The sequence below is a fragment of the Notothenia rossii genome (assembly GCF_949606895.1).
Source record: "Notothenia rossii genome assembly, chromosome: 5".
In the NCBI taxonomy this organism is placed as follows: Eukaryota; Metazoa; Chordata; class Actinopteri; order Perciformes; family Nototheniidae; genus Notothenia; species Notothenia rossii.
Genome location: NC_136903.1, coordinates 63,728,604 through 63,747,278, shown reverse-complemented (window position 1 = coordinate 63,747,278; position 18,675 = coordinate 63,728,604). Strand labels below are relative to the sequence as shown.

Sequence of the window (18,675 nt, the reverse complement as noted above, 5' to 3'; positions counted from 1 at the left end):
CCATTGGAAGCCATTTGGAAAGGGCAGGCACTTTCAAAAATACTTGGCAGGTGATTGGATCAATCTGTCTATCACCTTCTATCATGGGCCACTTCTGATTGGTTAACAATGACTGGTACATGTGGAGCACATCACTTCTGATTGGTGTGGATGACTGACACACAAGAAAAAAAAAGTTTAAAAAAGCAGGCTTTGTGATTTGATAATCGCATCATTTAAAATCGCGATTTCGATTTAAAATTGATTAATCGTTCAGCCCTAATGAGCGCATTTCCCAAAAATGTTGAAGCCAAAAGGAATGTTTTTTTTCTGAGTCTTTGGCAATGTACATTATTCTACAAAGTGATCCTTGTCAATCCAGGATCCAATTCAACTCATTTGGATTGGATTGGATTTATATGTGCATGTTTGACCTGCAGAGTAAGCACTCTGGCTAGATCAATCCTCATAATGGTGTGTCTGCACAGATGTTGCAAAAGTCAATTAGATGTAACAGGTGCACTATAGGCTGGAGACACAGCTATGTTGTGCACATGGACTGACAAATGGGTTGTCACGTTAGGGAAGATACAGGAACGACTCCCACCAATTGTTGTCATGCAGAACACCAACATATGTTTGTAGAATATACTAAATATTTGATTTTGTTTTTTCCTATGGATTGCATCTCTTGGGAAAGACTATACTCCACTACAAACCTGAATGAATACATTGTGCAAAACTATAACTCCTGGATAAACTCCAACCAGCGAATATGTAACCTGCTCTTGAAACAGTGACTATGTGACATGCTTCACAGCCAAGCATGAATCCTGAACTTCAATAGCTGAGGCTTGCTCTTGGGCACAGGTGGGTGTGAGCTGTGCCCACATTTCTAAAGGAAGAACACATCTGGCAGGCAGTGGTGTTGCATGGTGCTTCGAGTTAACCGAGAGGATAAAAGAGTTTCATTCTAAAATGAGATACTGTAAGCATCATGTCTTAAAATACTTTGCCAACATGAAAGTAACTGTTGGGAAGCCTCTACTTGCATGACATTTTAAGATAAGATGAGATGGAATAACTGACCACAGGCACTCTCTTTAGGGAATGAATAACACTGGCACACACATTGAAATAGAGAGACCTTGATATTGTTATAAGATACAAACACACAAACAAGTGATATCCATAATGGTATGAATCAAAGGTAATGTCTAAGAAACAGAGGAAAGTATACCATGACTGACAGGTGCAAATGCGTGTTTTGTCAGTATATTTCAAATATGTTAGCTAGCTAGCTTAATCGCGTAATAGCATTGTTAAAATAAGCCATGAAACACTTACAATTATGAAACAGATTAACTTCGCAAAAAGTGACAGTTGGCCAACTCTATAATCCCCAAACATCAACAAGAACCTTTTAGTGTCCCCTTTTACGTTGTGTTTTGAGCTTTTTGCAGCGTTTTATATTTGCAGCGTTTCGGTTATGCAGCCCTTTTAGTAAACATTGCATATATTTCGACAAGTTGGTGTTTCTTCATTTATAAGTGTCTTGGCACATTGGTGCTTTTATTTTTGTTTATGTTTTTGAAAGCAAAGTGCTTTTCTCCTAATGTAAGTGTTTGGGCTTTGCACCTGTCGACCACCGTAGCATAACTTACCCATATTTATCCACAGAATAATTTTCTATAAACAGTAGTGACAACAAAAGCCAACCACAGCCATGCAAACTGACTTAAAGACACTACAACTCAACTGCAACAAATTGATCGGTTAAATTACACCTTTTACTATTTGTTTACATTGAGATCAATGTTAACGCCTGCATGGAAAATCTCTGTCAATCCAATGCAATAACATCCAACCAAAGTAACCTAAGCTATTGTGAATCTTTCAAATGAGCATGATTGCATTATTGAGGATGTCCTAAGTACTTTACATAGGGGCCTGTTTGTAGTTGGCGGACCTGGTGGCATTTTATCACTTGACATTATGTTAAGCTCAACTGGGATAATGATTTCCTATATGGGTCAAACAAGGTCAAAAACACTTAAAACAACAAAATCCTGTAGCTATGAGCGGGGTGAACAGGTTAGTTTGAAAGACATGCTTCTTTGATGTTGTAGCCAGGAGTGAACTCTCCTCAGAAGTCCTTCAAACACCACGGTGTTAACACTAGTGAGCCCAACTCCAGCAGAATAAAAAAGGAACCTTATACACAGCCTACTATTTCTATATTCCTCTTTAAGGGATTAAATTGCTTGCAGTGCAGTCTTGTAATGCAAGCTCTTGATGTATGACAGCATATTAATACAGTGCCTCTGCAAAATGCCACAAGGACTGCATGTGAGGACGAGCTACAGTATATAGGGGAACATGTTGCAACCATTTGGAGCACAGAGGCTGGCTTCCTTTAAATTGCACTAACAAGACGATCATGTAAAATACTAATCAATTCTTAACGGTGCACATACTTTATTCAAAATCTCAATTCGCTCTCGTGAGAAATGATCAATGAGGTGTTTTCTTCCTTTTATGTCCAAACGCGTCAACACAGAGAGAAGACACTGATGCCACCGCTGTGCGGAACAGAGCGTTACTGTGCACCGTGAGCAGAATTTCGCACAAAAAAAAAAACCACGCACTTTAATGTTTTCCAAGGCAACAACTTTAATATCTGTTGAGACCAGGCGCTATCCGATGTGCAAACGCGACGGTGACCATGAACACCGAACGGTGCGCTTCGGCGTGGTTTGGTGCGGGGATCAGAAGTGGTTGCTATACTGGTCGTGATAGACAATGCAGATGAATTAAGACTTAATACATAACCAGGCCTCCTGCTAACCCCCCTTCTTGCATTTTTGCTTTGAACACACGCATTGTGCAGCCCGGACTGAATACGACCATTATTCATTGATTTCTCTCCTCCACGACTTGGTTGGCACGGAGGGGGAAAGTTGGCATGAGGCGATTGTGGCACCGATCGCCTCCATCCGGCTGTCCTGTCAATGGCCAGTTAGTATTACACTGATACGAATCTCGGAACTCATTGACAGTTATTGCAAGACCCCACGCACTGATCTGCGCAAGAGGTTCCGATATGTGTGCAAATTATATGACAGGGTCACACTTACCGACGGCTAAATCCAGCAGATCCGCGCACAAGAGCAAGCACAGCGAGAAGACGGTCATCTTTCCCTTATTTTGCAATAAATCCCAAACTCCATTTGCGTTTACATGCTCTCCGGGTCTCGGCTGTGTAATCCCCACCATTCCAGAGGTATGCGATTGAAAGGTGCTCCCAAACTACTCATGATGCAGCTCAAGTCTTAAGTGGAGAAATCGGAGAAGTTGACAATGAAGACAGCATTCAGAGCGGTGGAAATCGAGCATTAGATTTAAAAAGAAATAAAATGACTCACTGGATGAGACTATAGAACAAGCCGAGTGTTATTTTTCCCTCCCTGTTTAAACAATAGGGTGCTGAGCTGAGCCGCACAGCAGATAGGCTCTGGAAAAAAGGAGGTTTGGATGAAAATGTGCTCCTCAGTCACCTCGCTCCCTCTCTTTCTCTCCTCTCTCTCTCTCCTCCCGCCCTTCACACAGACGCACAGTCATTCCTGATCACTCGCTCTTTTATTTCACACAATTTTCCTTAATCCTACCCTGAATTCAGACCACTCTAATTCTGTCCATTAAGCCGATTTATTTCTGGTGTTTTTTTATTTCTAGTAAAAAAAAGGGTTTTAAAGATCCTTATCCTCCGGTGTAGCCCACTATAACCAACACAACATTAAAAATGCATGAATGGAGCAGCATGCAAACCATGTTTAAAATCAATTGTTTTTTAACGAGAAAATATTGAATGCTTTTGTTACCTTATTGTGTGCACCCAGAAAAAAAGAGATAAACTATATTCTGCAAAGAAAATTGTGCTTTTACTTATTCTAGACAAAGTGTTAGTCAGCATTATTGTATATATTTAGTACATATTATTAAGATTAAAATAGCCTATCACGGTGTACTTCTTCACATATATTAATTTCTCTCAAACAAAATGCTTAATTAATCCAAGGGAGAAATTAGGTTTTGTGACAGTTGCAACATATTAAAATAAATAAATATTTATAAAAACATAGGTTGAAGTACAAATGGAAATGGAATAGAAGTATTGTAGTATTTCCCCTGTAATGTATTGATTGAGTTTGTATGTGTTTATTTATTGCCTCACACTTCATTGTGTTGCATTACAGTTAGCAAGACTTGTTTTTGTACATCATACTGGCTGACGGGTGCAAAGCTTCAACGGCCCAACAACACACTTCTATTAGCAGAAACACGCTGCTGCTTTAGAAACAATACAAATATAAAAACACAAATGTGCCAAAACACATGCAAATGAAATAAACATATTTTGCTTATGCAGCGCTTTCAGTAAACAATATGCAAGTTTTTCTCAAGTTGGTGAAGATGTTTCTTCATTTGCATGTGTTTTTTTTGGTTTTCATTATTTTAAACTGGAGCTCATTTATGCTAAAAAAACGTTTCGGGCCATTGTAACCTGTTGACCACCTTAATTAGTGCTCAAGAACCAAACTACTTTGTGTAAATAAACACATTAAATGAATGCCTTTGGACCAACACTAAAACTCATAAAGACGTATTTGAACTGTATAGTAGAGGTGTAATGGACCTGAAAGAGGAAGGTTAAAGTCACTCTTCTGCTTCAAATTGGCTGCAGTCATTTTTGTCTCATTAAGAATCATCCATAATGCAGGCGGGCAGGCAACTGTGGATTCAAGTGTCAGGGAAGATTTCGTACAAGACAAAGTGAGCATTTATTTGGCAGAGTGATACGTTCCTAACAGTACGAATGCCTGCAGCCCAACTTAAAAAATATATATTGTAATGTCACTCAAATCAAAAGCCTTTTAGTAAATGTCACTTGCATTAAAATGATGCCACACGTAAAAACTATTCTTGATGACAATTACATTTTTTGAAATTCTTATTAGCATATCCCTGCTGTCACAAAGATTAACCAGTTTTACATAATTTGAATCAATCATTCAATGTTTATTTATATGGCCCAATATCACATTTAATGTTACATTTGTCTCAGTGGACTTCACAGTTTGTACAGAATATCAGTATGACAATACGACACCCTCTGTCCTTAGACCCTCACATCGTACAAGGAAAAACTTCCGGAGAAAGGAAAACCCCACAGTTTAAAGGAGAACATGGGAGAAACCTCAGGGAGAGCAACAGAGGAGGGATCCCTCTCCCAGGAAGGACAGGCGTGCTATAGATGCCGTGTGTAAATCGAAGAGATAATGCATTTACAACATAGGTAGTCCAAATGTTTGGAAATGCATGTGTCTATATGAATCCAAGAGGATGTCAACAATCCTGAGGGAGCCATCAGGGAAGTAGTATGATGAGAGTCAGGCAGGACCACAGTAACAGGATCAGCCTCGACTCAGGATCCCGGCGTAGATAGACACCAAAAAGAGATTTGGGGGAAGCTGGGTTATTCGGAACATGAGAGTACACAGGTACAGACAGAGAGAAGGAAGTAGTAAGGTGTCCCCGACAGTCTAAGCCTAAAGCAGCTAAACTAATGTGTCTACGTACATGCACTCCCTTAGGATAGGTTGAGGGAAAGGGGTAGCAAGTAAGTATCATCTGTAAACTCATCATCTCTAAATTCAAATAAAATCAGTTAAATGTCTTGTTTCTATCCAAAATAATGTGTTAAAGGTCCCATGTCATGCTTTTCCGGTTATCACCCGTCCCCTTGTGTGTTATGAAGGTTTTTATGCATGTAAACGGTCTGCAGAGTCAAAACCCTGTAGCGAGTAAAACACCCTGTAGCGAGTAAAACTCTAACAGAGAAAATACCTCCCCAAAACGCCTCGTTGGAGATACGTCACTGTCCATTGATTCTTCCGGGTACCGCATGATGTCATGCGTTACATGGAACCAAACGGACACAACCCGTGGAGCCGTTACGTTAAGCCCCCGCTGATTGGTCCAAATTGACCAATCCACGGACTTCCTCACACAACCACTCAGTGCAGGTAGCTCTGCTGATCTCTCCTCCCTGGCTGCAGGCTGATAACAGACAGTTGGGATCGCGGCGAAATTCTCTCTGCAGACCCATTCTCACAGCGTTTATCAACCTTTTTCTTACTCAATATCAAGCCACACTTATTGTTTTTACTTTGGCTGTGACTTTGTGTGTGCTCAGGGTGAGTTTGGCTGTGTTTGGCTGTGTATCGCTAAACAAGGAAACAACACCTCCACGGAGCTCAGCGCGATTCACAACGTCCCGACCAATCAGAGCACACTGTGCTCACAGGGAGGGTGGGGGCTGGAGCTACTGGAGCTACAACGAGCCGTTAAAGGCAGAGAGTGAAATTCAGTGAATACACGTAGTTTACAGAGATGCTGTTTGAGAAACCAAAGTGATTTTGGAAAAATTGCACAATATAAATCTATTCTAGTAGACCTCAACAATGGAATTATGATCAGTGGAAATGGCCATGACATGGGACCTTTAAAGAATGATGGGGCAATAACTGTCTCCCAACTTTGTCAGGTGCCTCAGGTGATGCCATTCTAACCAACATCACCTTGGTAAGGTTAGCCCTGGTTTGCTACTTATTTTTGCTCTGAAAAGATGTTTGCAGTCCTATATGCCTTTTGTGAAATCGTCCTCGGGGTTCTCTTTCAAAGTTATACGTTATTCAGGAAGACAGCCAACAGCATGCCGAATCCACCCCCCCCCACCGAATATATGAATTCAGTTGAATAAAGCCATTGGTTTCCTATTTTCAGCAAGCCGACTTAATACAAGGTTGTAAACTTGTATAGATTCAAGCAGCACTGACCCAGTACACATTATGAGACGTGCAAAAACACAAACAGAAACAATGAAAGGGTGTCTCAAACATATAAATTCTTAAAAACATGTATATTCACACTGTGCTCTCCGCTCGATAGATATGACGCTCTCCTCCTGGTTAAGTCAGCAGCACCGATGCACTATCACACCTCTCTAGAGGGCAGTGTCAACAACACTTTATTGGGGACGTAGCTGAACCTCCACGCTGCAAGCTGAACGTGCTGCTGTCCATATGGCTTCTAACCCACTAACAAAAAGGGGTCTTGGTCCTGTGAGAGAGCTCCAGGCTACTGTTTTCAAATCAATAAGCCTTAAACTTGTTTTTTAGCTTTTTATTTAGAATGTGAGGAATTCAGAGGAGAAAGAAACCTGACACGCAGACAGAACCAACTCCATCAGGAGGGTGGCTCTGTCTCCTCTCTTTCTTCTTGTTTTTCCAGTATTTATTTACTTGTTCCTTAAGATAACTTTGTTGCAATGTCCGTTTCACTATTTGTGTCAGTATATTAAGTGTTGCCGACTGCCACTGGGCTTACTGAGACACATATCACATCATCATATCACATATACATCACATCAGTCACCTGCCCGTGGCTACTTGGTGGACACAGTTATTTCGTAATTGTATATTAGCAAGCACATTTGTCTGTGTAGAAGCAGCCTGTCTAATTGCATGTTTTTTATGGAAATAGAGTTTTTATTCCGTTCCACAAGCCAAAAGAAACACTCATCTACTAAATGCAGAGGTGGGAACACAGCTGGCTACATCTGACTTGATAACATGGTCTTATGCATGTGACTAAGGAGCCCTTTAAGACCAATATGGGATCACAAAAATTCTATATGCATAATTAAATACACATTTGAACTAAAGCAGCCACGTTATTTCATGTGAATCTTTTTGTTCATGTATTTCAGTTAACTTTTGTGTTTTGAGGATGTAGGAAATCATAATTCCTCAATGGGAAAATGATGTCCTGCATTTGTGAGATCTGGTCAGATATAGCTACAGTGAAATGTCATCCAGCTTTTAGCAGTTTCCTCAGCAGGAATTACTTATATGGTTAATATAAGTAGCTAGTAAGTTAGTAAATAAAGTTATATCATATGCTTACCCTGAATGATCTATTTTGATTAATGACTTAAGCCCTGTTATTCCCCATTCCTGTAGTGTGTTATATAGGTGTGTGTGCGCATGTAAACGCCTCGATTGGACTCCTTTGTTATCTTCCTCAATATAGTGACATCACTATGTAACACTCAAGCTTCAATTGGCTAGAGCTCCAGCATATTGTACATGATAGGCTAAGGGGCAGGAGATGACTTAGCAGTTAGACCCTCCAGAAAAACGCGGGCAAAAATCCTTGATTATGCAGGCTAAAATCCTTGATTATGCGATTAAACATGCAGGGTTTTTATGTGATTTTATGCGGTGAAATCGCGAAATATGCGGAAAGTTGCGAAAAATAATAGATTTTTTTTAAATATTGGGCTGTCTTATTTATTCTCTCACACACAACCTGCCACTAACGTGAAACCCCTTTCCTATTCAATTAAACACATTCAATGTTTATTTATTGTAAAAGCAATTAGTGGGTCGTCACCGTTGATTTTCTCTAAGACTTATGCTCCAACACACAGTTGCACGGGGTGCAGAATAGTTTCCCCCGACTTTCGTGAAAGACATCGAGGTACTGCTTTGCTCGGTCTTTAGCAGAAATGTTCGTCGGTAAATGAGATGGATCAGATTTTTTCATCTTGGTGTTTTCTCTCTCGTGTGAGTTCCACACGTTCACTCTACGGTGTTGTTTACCTTCTGTGATGCGCGAGCTGATGACGTTGCGTCATCATCATCACTACTTCACGTCAAGACGAGTTAACTTTTTTTTCTTCTCAACTTTGTGTGGAAAAATGCGGGGATTATGCAGCCTTTTGATAAATATGCGGCCTTTTAAAAATCTGCGCCATTTTGCTGATTATGCGGTAAATTCTGCGATCGCAGAATCGCGTTTTTCTGGAGGGTCTAAGCAGTAGACCAATCACAACAGAACTGGTCAACTATAACCAATCAGAGCAAAATGGGCTGGTTTCAGACAGAGGGTGAAAAGAGGAGCTGCAGAACAGACACTTTTAGTTGACCTTTTTGAACGTTAAAGAATGTAAACATGTCACAGTAGAGGCAAAAAATACAAAAAGTCCTAACCAACATTACAATTTGTGTGTCCTTCACTAAAAATCTACTTATAAATTGTGAAAGGCAAGATAAATCAACAAATAGAGCCATTTTGTATCTGCTGCTTTCAAATGAACCCCCCTGCCGACCGCCTACCTGCAAAGCTTTCCCCAAAATGGCAGGCGTTTACCTCCAGAAATCTGTGTGTGTTCACATGGAGGGCAACTTCCTAATACCTTTACCACATGATCAAAACCACTTCCGCTCATTAAAAGGACTAGTTACTGAGCGGGGATGTGCAAGCAGCTTTACAGTCTTTATATGCTTCAATATTTTTTGTTTCATCCACTTGTTAAATGTTCATTGAATTTTTGATCTTAGAGGTTACATTTCACATTAAGTTATTGTGGTAACGTTAATGAAAACAGACAACAAAAGTGCTCTGATAATCGCCCTCTAAGGATGAAATAACTATTGGCAAAATAGTATTACCTGAAGTTATTGCACTACACTGCAACATTCAAGCGCAACTATGATGAAAACACTGCATACAGTATTTGTCCCTAGGCTGTGTGCTGTGATTTACACATAAAAGGTGGATATGCAACTCTCATTTATTTATGACAAAAATCTGTCAAGTAATTGTGAAATTGGGTTTCCCTTTTTCATTTTTTAAAAGGGCAAGTTGTCCAAACCAAACTTTGTACTGAGGATAGAACATCCTATGAGAGTATGTTAGACTGTATCCTTTGATTGTTGGCAGTCCTGACTGTCAGCACATCAACGATCGAGAGCACCACATAGACAGATCTTGCTTCCTTGGCAGTCCCAGGATCAACACATTAGCTATAAGTCTTGACACACCTATGCAGTAAGTCCTAAATGATTCACCTGACCTGTACAGGAAAGGTTGATCTATGGATTGTGTTAAAACAGCTGAACGATGGTATTTACAATCAGACAAGTAAGGGAGGTTTAACATTACTTTATGATAAAGATACCTCAAAGCGAACAAAGTGACCCTTGTTCATCCCGGGCGAAGAAAAAGGGAAATTTAAGTTCAAAATTAGCTTAATAGTTCACATACCTACTCTACATATGATAATTAATTGTCAAATTCATTATAACTATGTTGTTGTGGTGTTTTGGCTAGCATGTGCTAACTGTGGGTACATTTTTCCAGTCCAGCAATAATCCTTATTTGTAATATCTTTGTACAATAGAGCACTAAATAAAAGGATTCTGCACATGTTGCCCTTAGAAAAGTCACATCAATCTGTTTTTCACTTAATAATAAATCAAATGTATTTACTAAATGTATTATCCTTAATAAAGTTTAAATGTAATATGTTTCTACAGTGACTTCAAATCATCGGTCCAGGGACTACAACAAAATAATCTCTCGGCTAACTGTGGCACTTTTACAGAAATGTTTATTAATGTGCACTGTCCTTGCTAAATAAGCTAATAAATACAGTTAAGAAGACCATTTTAAAGCATGCATATCAGCAAATACACATCAGAAGAACAATAACTTGAATTTCTCCGCAGGCCACATTGCCTACAGCAAATCATGTGAAATGGAATGGGTCCAATAAATGTATGACAAAATGTTAAACTGCATTAGACATTCTGTCTTAAGAAACAAACCGAATACCAACCCGGATCTGCAAACCTTTGAAAACTTCCCAGAGGACAGATATACGTCATTTACAACCTACTGTACATAGCTCGGAGCTTATTGTGTGGCAAAGCACACAAGGCTCAAATTGATCTGTCACTGCAACCAGCCAGCAAGATGACATGAATCAATTGGCTGACGCGAGATGTGTACACAAACCACTGATGCGACCTTCGTGTTTGTTTCCCAGTCAGACACCTGCAAACAGCACTCTTGCGATCACAAAGGGATCCATAGGGGAACTGTTCCTAAATAACTATCTAGCTTGTAAGCACTAACAGCAGCCACCAAGAGGGTATTTGTAAGAGCCTTGGGGCATTTTCTGGCAGGATTTGGGATTGCAACAGAAAGGATCATGTCCAACTTTAGTCCGAATGAGGTCCTGACTAATATCGCAGAGCTTTGCAGATTGTATGCTCCAGTGGTATCTGCTAAGTTTTCATATGTCTTTGCTTCAGTCACTCAGAAATACATTTTGGTTTTAAGACAATGAGAACAACGTTGGACCCAAATCTGTGTTGTCCTTAATATGAGTTGATATTCAAGGTTGGAGAAGCATCTGCTTTCTGTTCTCATCTACATGTGACAATACCCACATCTCCAAGCAGAATTAGCAATTATTCTGAATAGCCAAACCAATCATTTTATGTTACCTGCCAAAAAATGGAACATGTACTGCAGTGATTTTGAGAAAATGTATGTGGCAAAGAAAATTGGCGGTTCAGGTTCTATTGTGTGATTACAATAGTATTTTGCACTGGTGGACATTTTTACCCATTGCAAAATAATGAACCGTAATACATAAACATAAGTGAATTAACGTCAGTATTGGATTCTGTCTCAATGCCTGCGTCCAACTCACTGATAAGGGCCAAACACAGCTGATGGTGCTGGAAACAACACAACAATTGCATCTGAGGGTCAGCCATCCACAGCTCAATGACATCCAATGGCTGGCTTTCAGTTTAGGGTGTAGGGTATGTGTGTAAACTTAATCCCAGTGCAAATTACATCTGTGATACATTCTCTCACAAGTAATTAAGCGGGGGAGGGATCCTTTAAGGACAATGTGCCTATACAAAGAAGATCAGATACCACAGCTTAACAATGCTCTTGTTTCTTTAAATAATAGTGTCTTTGTATTACTCAGGTTGATTTACTGTCCAAATGTATGGCGATGGAATTGCCTCTTATCATCCGAAAAGTTGATCTGAATATAAAATGGTCTTGTCGTCGATGTAAATGACCAGCCAGCTATTAACCATGGTGCAATTCTGACCAATTTAATTGCTTAGGTACAGCAGGATTGACTTTAATTACCTCCATTAGTCACTCCAAATGGCGCTCAAGTTAGGAGTCTCATTTGAGGAATATTTAATAAGACAATCACATCTGAAAGAGCTCTTACACTTTCATTATTGAAATGTGGCTGAGCAATGCAAGGCGCTGCGGAAGAAAGATTATTACTAAGATCACTTTAGTATCCATTACCAACAATTCTAGTCACTCTATTTTAAAATGGTGCTTGCCAACATTCACCATGAAAACATGGAGTGAAATTAAATATTGAGTTGGCAAATTTATCTTACTTTACATGGCCTTATATTGTGTTCTCTTAACGCTATAGGGTGAGTCTTAAAGAGGGATTAAACCATATTTGATTTAAAAAACAGAGCTGCAAGTGTGTCGGATGGAAGAGATTTATGTACATTTCTTATAGAGTTGCTGTATAGTTGTATTCCTACAAATTCAGAAGCTTGGTCCTGATTTCACGAGTTTCCAGGTTTAATCGCACACGGTGCTGCACAAATCTGCTTTAAGACACTGGTACTAGCCTAGTGTGCCGTGAATAGATCAGGCCTTACCTACATTCAGTACACTTCAGCATGTGCCCTTTGGCTTTGATACTACCTATCTGCGAATGCGACCACAATATATCACTCGACAAAAACGTGCCTGTTTGCAATCCTGGCTGCAGACTGAAAACCCACTTCTTGGCCATTAAACCAAAAAAAGAAATGAAATACTAATGCACCAGCATTGCAAGGCAAGGCAAGGCAAGTTTATTTATATAGCACCTTTCAACATAAGGAAATTCAAAGTGCTTTACAAAAAATGAAAGACATTGTAGACAATCCATTGTAGATTACAATGGATTGACCAACTTGAAGCGAATGTACCTGCATGTTTGTTGCTATTCTGAGTTTGTATCTTAATCATCATCTCTGACCCGAACCATGTTCGGAACAGCATATATGAATTGTTGCCATCCAATCAGAGATACAGAGTCCCGCTTTAAATAAAGTTAGACTGAAGCACTCCTTGGTGCACCAGTCAACAGTAAATACAGAGCTAAATCTCTGGTTAATTGTATGAAAACACATATAAAAGGCTGGACTCGAGGCTGGGATTTTTTTTTTTTACGCTGCAGTTTTTCGATGTCATTTTCTCCCTCAGCTTTGAGGCTCTTACATGTTGCAAATGCTCATTTTCAAAGAGATTACAACACATATCTGTCAGAAGCAGAATTGCATGGATATCATGCATGGGGACGACTCAGAAGTCTGCCAGTGGGAAACACATTGCAGTTAGCCTGAACCATCACCAGAGATTAGAGGTGACTTCTCAAAATGGGACAAGACCAGGCTCGCGGGGTTGACCAGGTTGGAACCAGCTGAAGACGTGCTTTAGCTACACGATGTTGCTTTATTTGTAGCACACATAGATAGATAGGAATAAAACATCTATGTCAGCTACACATATTTCCTGAAGCAAGTGGCCTCATGTGACTCACTGAAAAGAGTGACACCCTTTACAGAATACTTGTGGCCACACAAACACAATACACAGTTATTTTCAAAGGAGATATTAAAGTCACTTACTCTACAAAAGATAACATGTAGTCGAATGCAGAGTTATATGTGTTAACTGTAAAGAAACATTGTCCTGTATTTGAAAGAATGTTAAATAAAAAAAAATAAAGAAACACCTCACATTCTTAATTCTTCCTTGACCGTAGCATCAATGTAATGCCTTTTACTCATTTAGAGGTCAAAGCCTTGAATATTATTCCAGTAAAAGCACAAGATATGTATATTAACAGTTACACTTTGTATTTGATGCCGCTCTCTGAAAATGCCTAATGGGAGAAAAGAGGTCTGAAAGTCTACCTAATTGGGCAATTACATCATAGATAGACAACTATAATCTGCCTTTCCAAATTTAGAGTATAGTCTGGTTTCAGACCTGAGTTTCTGTCCACAGGGGATTTTTTTATTTTGTAAAAAAAAAGGGTTTGATGTTGTAAAGCAAAGCAGGAGTACATTATTCCTCACATTACTTCTCATGATGGGCATTTAACCCAACAAAGATGTCAATGATAGAATGTGTATAATGGTGTAGTAAATCTCCAAAGGTTGATAACATGTTAGCAGAAACAGGCTAACAAAAGTAGCATGGCTTAGCTTGCTTGCTTGCTAAGATTTGATATCAAGCAACGTGAGCACATTCATAACATGTTAGCAGAAGCCGGTTAACAAAAATTGCGTGGCTATGCTTGCTAACATTTGATATTCAGCCCAGCCAGTCATATCCTGGTCCAACCAATTGACTGTAGTTCAATTACTGTGTTTGTAAGAAGTTTTTGCAAGGAACAATAGAAGCACAAAATACAAAAAGCGCAATCTGGCACTTAGCCTACCTACTTCCTGGTTCTCAGGCAAAGAAGGGTCTACCTGGCATCTGATAGGCTCAACTGTCTCAGCCTCATGGCATAGATCCATTGGATGTTATCCTATAATGAAAGTGTATAGTAAATGTTGTGCTGCGCAAGATTCTCACAATTTTTATTATAACGTGCTCTTTTTGTTTGGCTCACCTACATCTTAACATTACTCGTTTTGGCTTGAGTACAACTATGTCCCTCACTATCCAAATTCTGCTGCCACTTTTGAGTTGCCTCTCCCCAAACTATGCCTTTCCCATCTGATTTCAGAATGTAATATTGATTTCAACAATTGCTTTTATGCCTGCTTCTTTCTCTCAGTTTTTCCAGGATAACTGAATGTGCTGGGATCAACATTAAGTTAATATGTTTCCCTTGCCAAACCATCAATGAGTAAATAAACTCAAAGACTTTTGGCTGTAGCTGCCTTAATGTTTGCAACACAAAATCCCTCCAAATTAAAATAGTGCTTCAGCTCACCTGTTCACTCCATCCTAATATCATCAACATGATGACACCCGTCAACAGAACCTGGTGTACTCTTGTCCTCCTGGTGTCCTCCTCTTGTGAGATCCCACTTGGCAATTAGTCCCACCCACTGAAGACCTTGTTGCATTTGTCTGTAGGTCCTCTTCCACAACTGTTGAAATCTAAAGCACCACACTTTTTTCCAGTGCTTAATCTGTAATACTTCCGGGTTTAGTTTTTGATTTTTTAAATTCCCAAAGGAGGTCTTGAGCATGTGGGACACACCAAAGTTGCAAAAAACTCAAATCGTCTACTTAAGATCTCGTGTATTTATACTTCCTGGTTATACCATGATTCAGTGAACTGTAGGGGTGTCTCTAGTGAAAAAATATTTGCTTTAGGCTTATGCCTACATGGATTTTGTTGCAATTGTGCATTGGATATTTAATTGAAATTATATTGAAATATTTATTGAAATTATGATCTTACATTGATATTCATTATAAATGTAACCTCCCACATACCATACACACAGGTGGGTTAGGCCACTCTGAGGGGTTGGTTGCTGCTGCACATGGTGTCACCATTATACATCCATGGGTGTCACACAAGTGTGGATCATCTCCTCTTCACTTATCCTCAAGTTAATAACAAGTTAAACATCTTTCGATTTATAAATGTTAATCATTTGGGGAGGTTTCCCTGAGATACAGTTGCCAAATCTATCATCAAGCCAATTTGAAGGCCAACAAACATAGACATTTTTTAAAAATACTTTTAATACAAAAGAACAATACCATACCTATCACCCTTTTAAATGTATTTACACACATTATAACACACTGCCCTTGAAAGCATCTATATATTTTTTTCTGACTTTGCACATTTATTTTAAGATTTACTTTTGCATGCCATTCTCTAACATGGCATACAATACATTTGTTGGCCACTTTACCAGAGAGATTTACAAATCATTTTCTCAAGTAAATACATTTGGAGATAGCTATGGATAAACAGATAGAAGCTCACTAAAATAGCAACATCCAAGCTTATACTTTAAGTGACCCATAATATCACACTTGTAATGTAACAAACTATGTAACTCACAAGCTTGCACCAATATAGCATCTGCTCTTGAAAATATTTAACATGTCTAATCCATCAGTATATGGGTGTGCTTTTTACACAATATTAAAAGTAGTTATGCCACAGTGTGCGCCAGTTGACCTGACTTGACATAAAGACAAAAACATGACCTCTTTTTATATCCACTTCTGTTTTGTAACTGCTGCGCATGTGTGCTCATGCATCCGTCTGTGCAGCAACAGACAGTTGGCAGGCATACTTTGATAAAAAAGGATTCTATCTGTTCCAAATGAGTTATGTGGATTATCATGAGTAACTGTGTCATGATTGAAATTGCCTTTATATCTACAGCTCAGAGAAGCATACTGTAAACAACTGACACATCTTGGCCATGCATGCTCTGCATATCAGAGAGAAAACAACCATCCATTACTTTGCAATTCAAGAAGATTAAACCATTTTGATTACACCATGACAGTTGTGTTGGACAACAAAGCACCAGAAATAAGATTGTCTCCTGGATGGGATTTCGTGGTCCGTTAGTTTTTGAATATGATTTTACTGTAGCACTAAATGCAGTTGTGCTTAAAGGCCCTTTACCCTTCTCACTGACATGCGAACACAGCATTCAGTAATAGCCATGACTAAAGAACGATAATTGTCCAGTGGCAGTCATCCCAGACCCAGACATCACCCAAATTTGATCAACTGAACCTTGGGCCCATCTGCCACCCAATTTAATCTAAATCCACTAATGAACTTTGGGATATCTGGCTAGCAGACAGACGACACCAGATGAGTGAATAATGTAACCTCGTTTGTTATGTGAGGTAAAGATATATTGTACAATATTTGAGCATTGAGCCACATTGCACAGGGTGATGGCCTTCTATTATAAGTATCTTCAGATTTTGTTTGACAGCCATAGCATCTGGGTCAATGAACATCTGTAAAGAAAATATGTTGTGTGTGTCATGGGTGACGAAGGGATAAAGACATCATTCAGTTTCACCAAAGCAATAATGCAACCACTTTCCTTGCTTATGCCCGGAAGCATGTCATTATCCTCCCACCTCTCTTTTGCTCTTCCTCTACCCCCTTTTTCTCTATCACTCACACACACACACACACACACACACACACACACACACACACACACACACACACACACACACACACACACACACACACACACACACACACACACACACACACACACACACACACACACACACACACACACACACACACACACACACACACACACACACACACACACACACACACACACACACATACATATCTCAAGTGAGTGTGAAGGAAGTGCTATTTGTTTGCTGCATGCACTTAAGCCCGTCAGGTGGATGACGAGTACACTGCAAGTCGACATTTTGTTGCAAGTAAAGACATTGTCTGAAAGCATGTCGTCAGTGGACATTTTGCAAATACATTCAGTAAAAACATGTTGCAACTGTTCTATGCATGTTCCTCATTCATTTTAGTAACTTTAAAGAGGACATATTATGCTAATTCTCAGATCAATATCTGTATTTTGTAATTCCACTGTAACGTCTTTGCATGATTTAATGTTCAAAAAGTGCTTCTCATACTGCCTCTGCTGCAGCACCTATGTTCACCCTCTGTATAAAACCAGAGCCCAGTCTTCTCTGATTGGTTAGCCTGCTGGCTTTACTGTGATTGGTCAACTGCTTCGAGATGTGTCGGTAACATCACTTATAATGTGTTGGAGTGCTGGCAAATAGAGATGCCAGTGTTACATAGTGATGTCATCTTACGGAAGTAAACAAAGGAGTTAAATGGAGGTGTTTTGGGGGGGCATAAAAGGGCCACTTTAAAACTCAGACACATTTACACTTGCATTGATTTCCTTTAAACATAAAGCCATGTCAATCAGGAGAGACCTTGTTTTGATTTAATAGTATGTGTTTATTGCCAAGAATACATGGATGAATGTAATCGTGTTCGGCAATAAGACCGCGTTGAGTGGATGTATATTTCAGGAGGGGGAAAACAGCACAATAGGACCTAATAGGTCTAGTGGTGGTGGAGGCATGAGGGGATTGTTGGAGAACCGTTCTTGAAGAGGAGTGGTTTAAGCTTGACATGGACCCTGGATTCGGAGGAACTTGAGATGGGAGGGATCGAGAGATCAGATTTAAAGGCTTGACGATGCGCTATGATTGGCTTGTGGGAACAGAGAAAAAGTCATAGGTTTAGCTGATTGGGAAGGGCGAGAGTAGTGAGATAGAAATGTGTGAATGACAGGATATAAAGACTGAACTTGCACTAAGCTTCTTCTGTTCCTCTAATTTGGGAGGAGCACATCAGAGAGGTTCCAACATGACAGTTTTATTGCTGGTTCTAACCACAGATGCAAATCATGTATGCACATTTGTTTTATGCACCTGCGTATACAATATTCCATTTAAATTTGACACTTTCCCTATGAACATGATTGAATGTCAACAATTGTTTTTATTTGTTCAAAAACCTTAATATGCTTAATGGAGAGGTTGACTTTCAAGCATTTGTACATTTGCATAAGGCCCCTGTGTATTTGAAAACCATTCAAGTTCATGCTTGGAAAACATGCTTATAGTTTTCTACAGTAAAACCTATTTTCTCCTCAA

General features: G+C 39.4%; 1 protein-coding gene across 3 annotated transcripts in view; it reads right to left on the bottom strand.

Moving 5' to 3' along the window:
• The window catches only part of igsf21a (immunoglobin superfamily, member 21a), a 286,476-nt gene extending 271,254 nt beyond the window's left edge, over window positions 1-15,222 (bottom strand). Inside the window, exons 1-2 of one of the 3 annotated variants that reach the window (XM_079684282.1) lie at window positions 14,951-15,222; window positions 14,447-14,539 (exon numbers count right to left, since the gene is read on the bottom strand). In XM_079684282.1, coding sequence (XP_079540408.1) covers window positions 14,447-14,528 — 82 coding nt within the window. In that variant the 5' untranslated portion in view covers window positions 14,529-14,539; window positions 14,951-15,222. Of the gene's footprint in view, window positions 1-3,116; window positions 3,545-14,446; window positions 14,540-14,950 lie in introns of those variants that run through there. The other 2 variants (XM_079684280.1, XM_079684281.1) reach the window with 2 other exon arrangements.
• Between the last annotated feature and the right edge of the window lie 3,453 nt (window positions 15,223-18,675).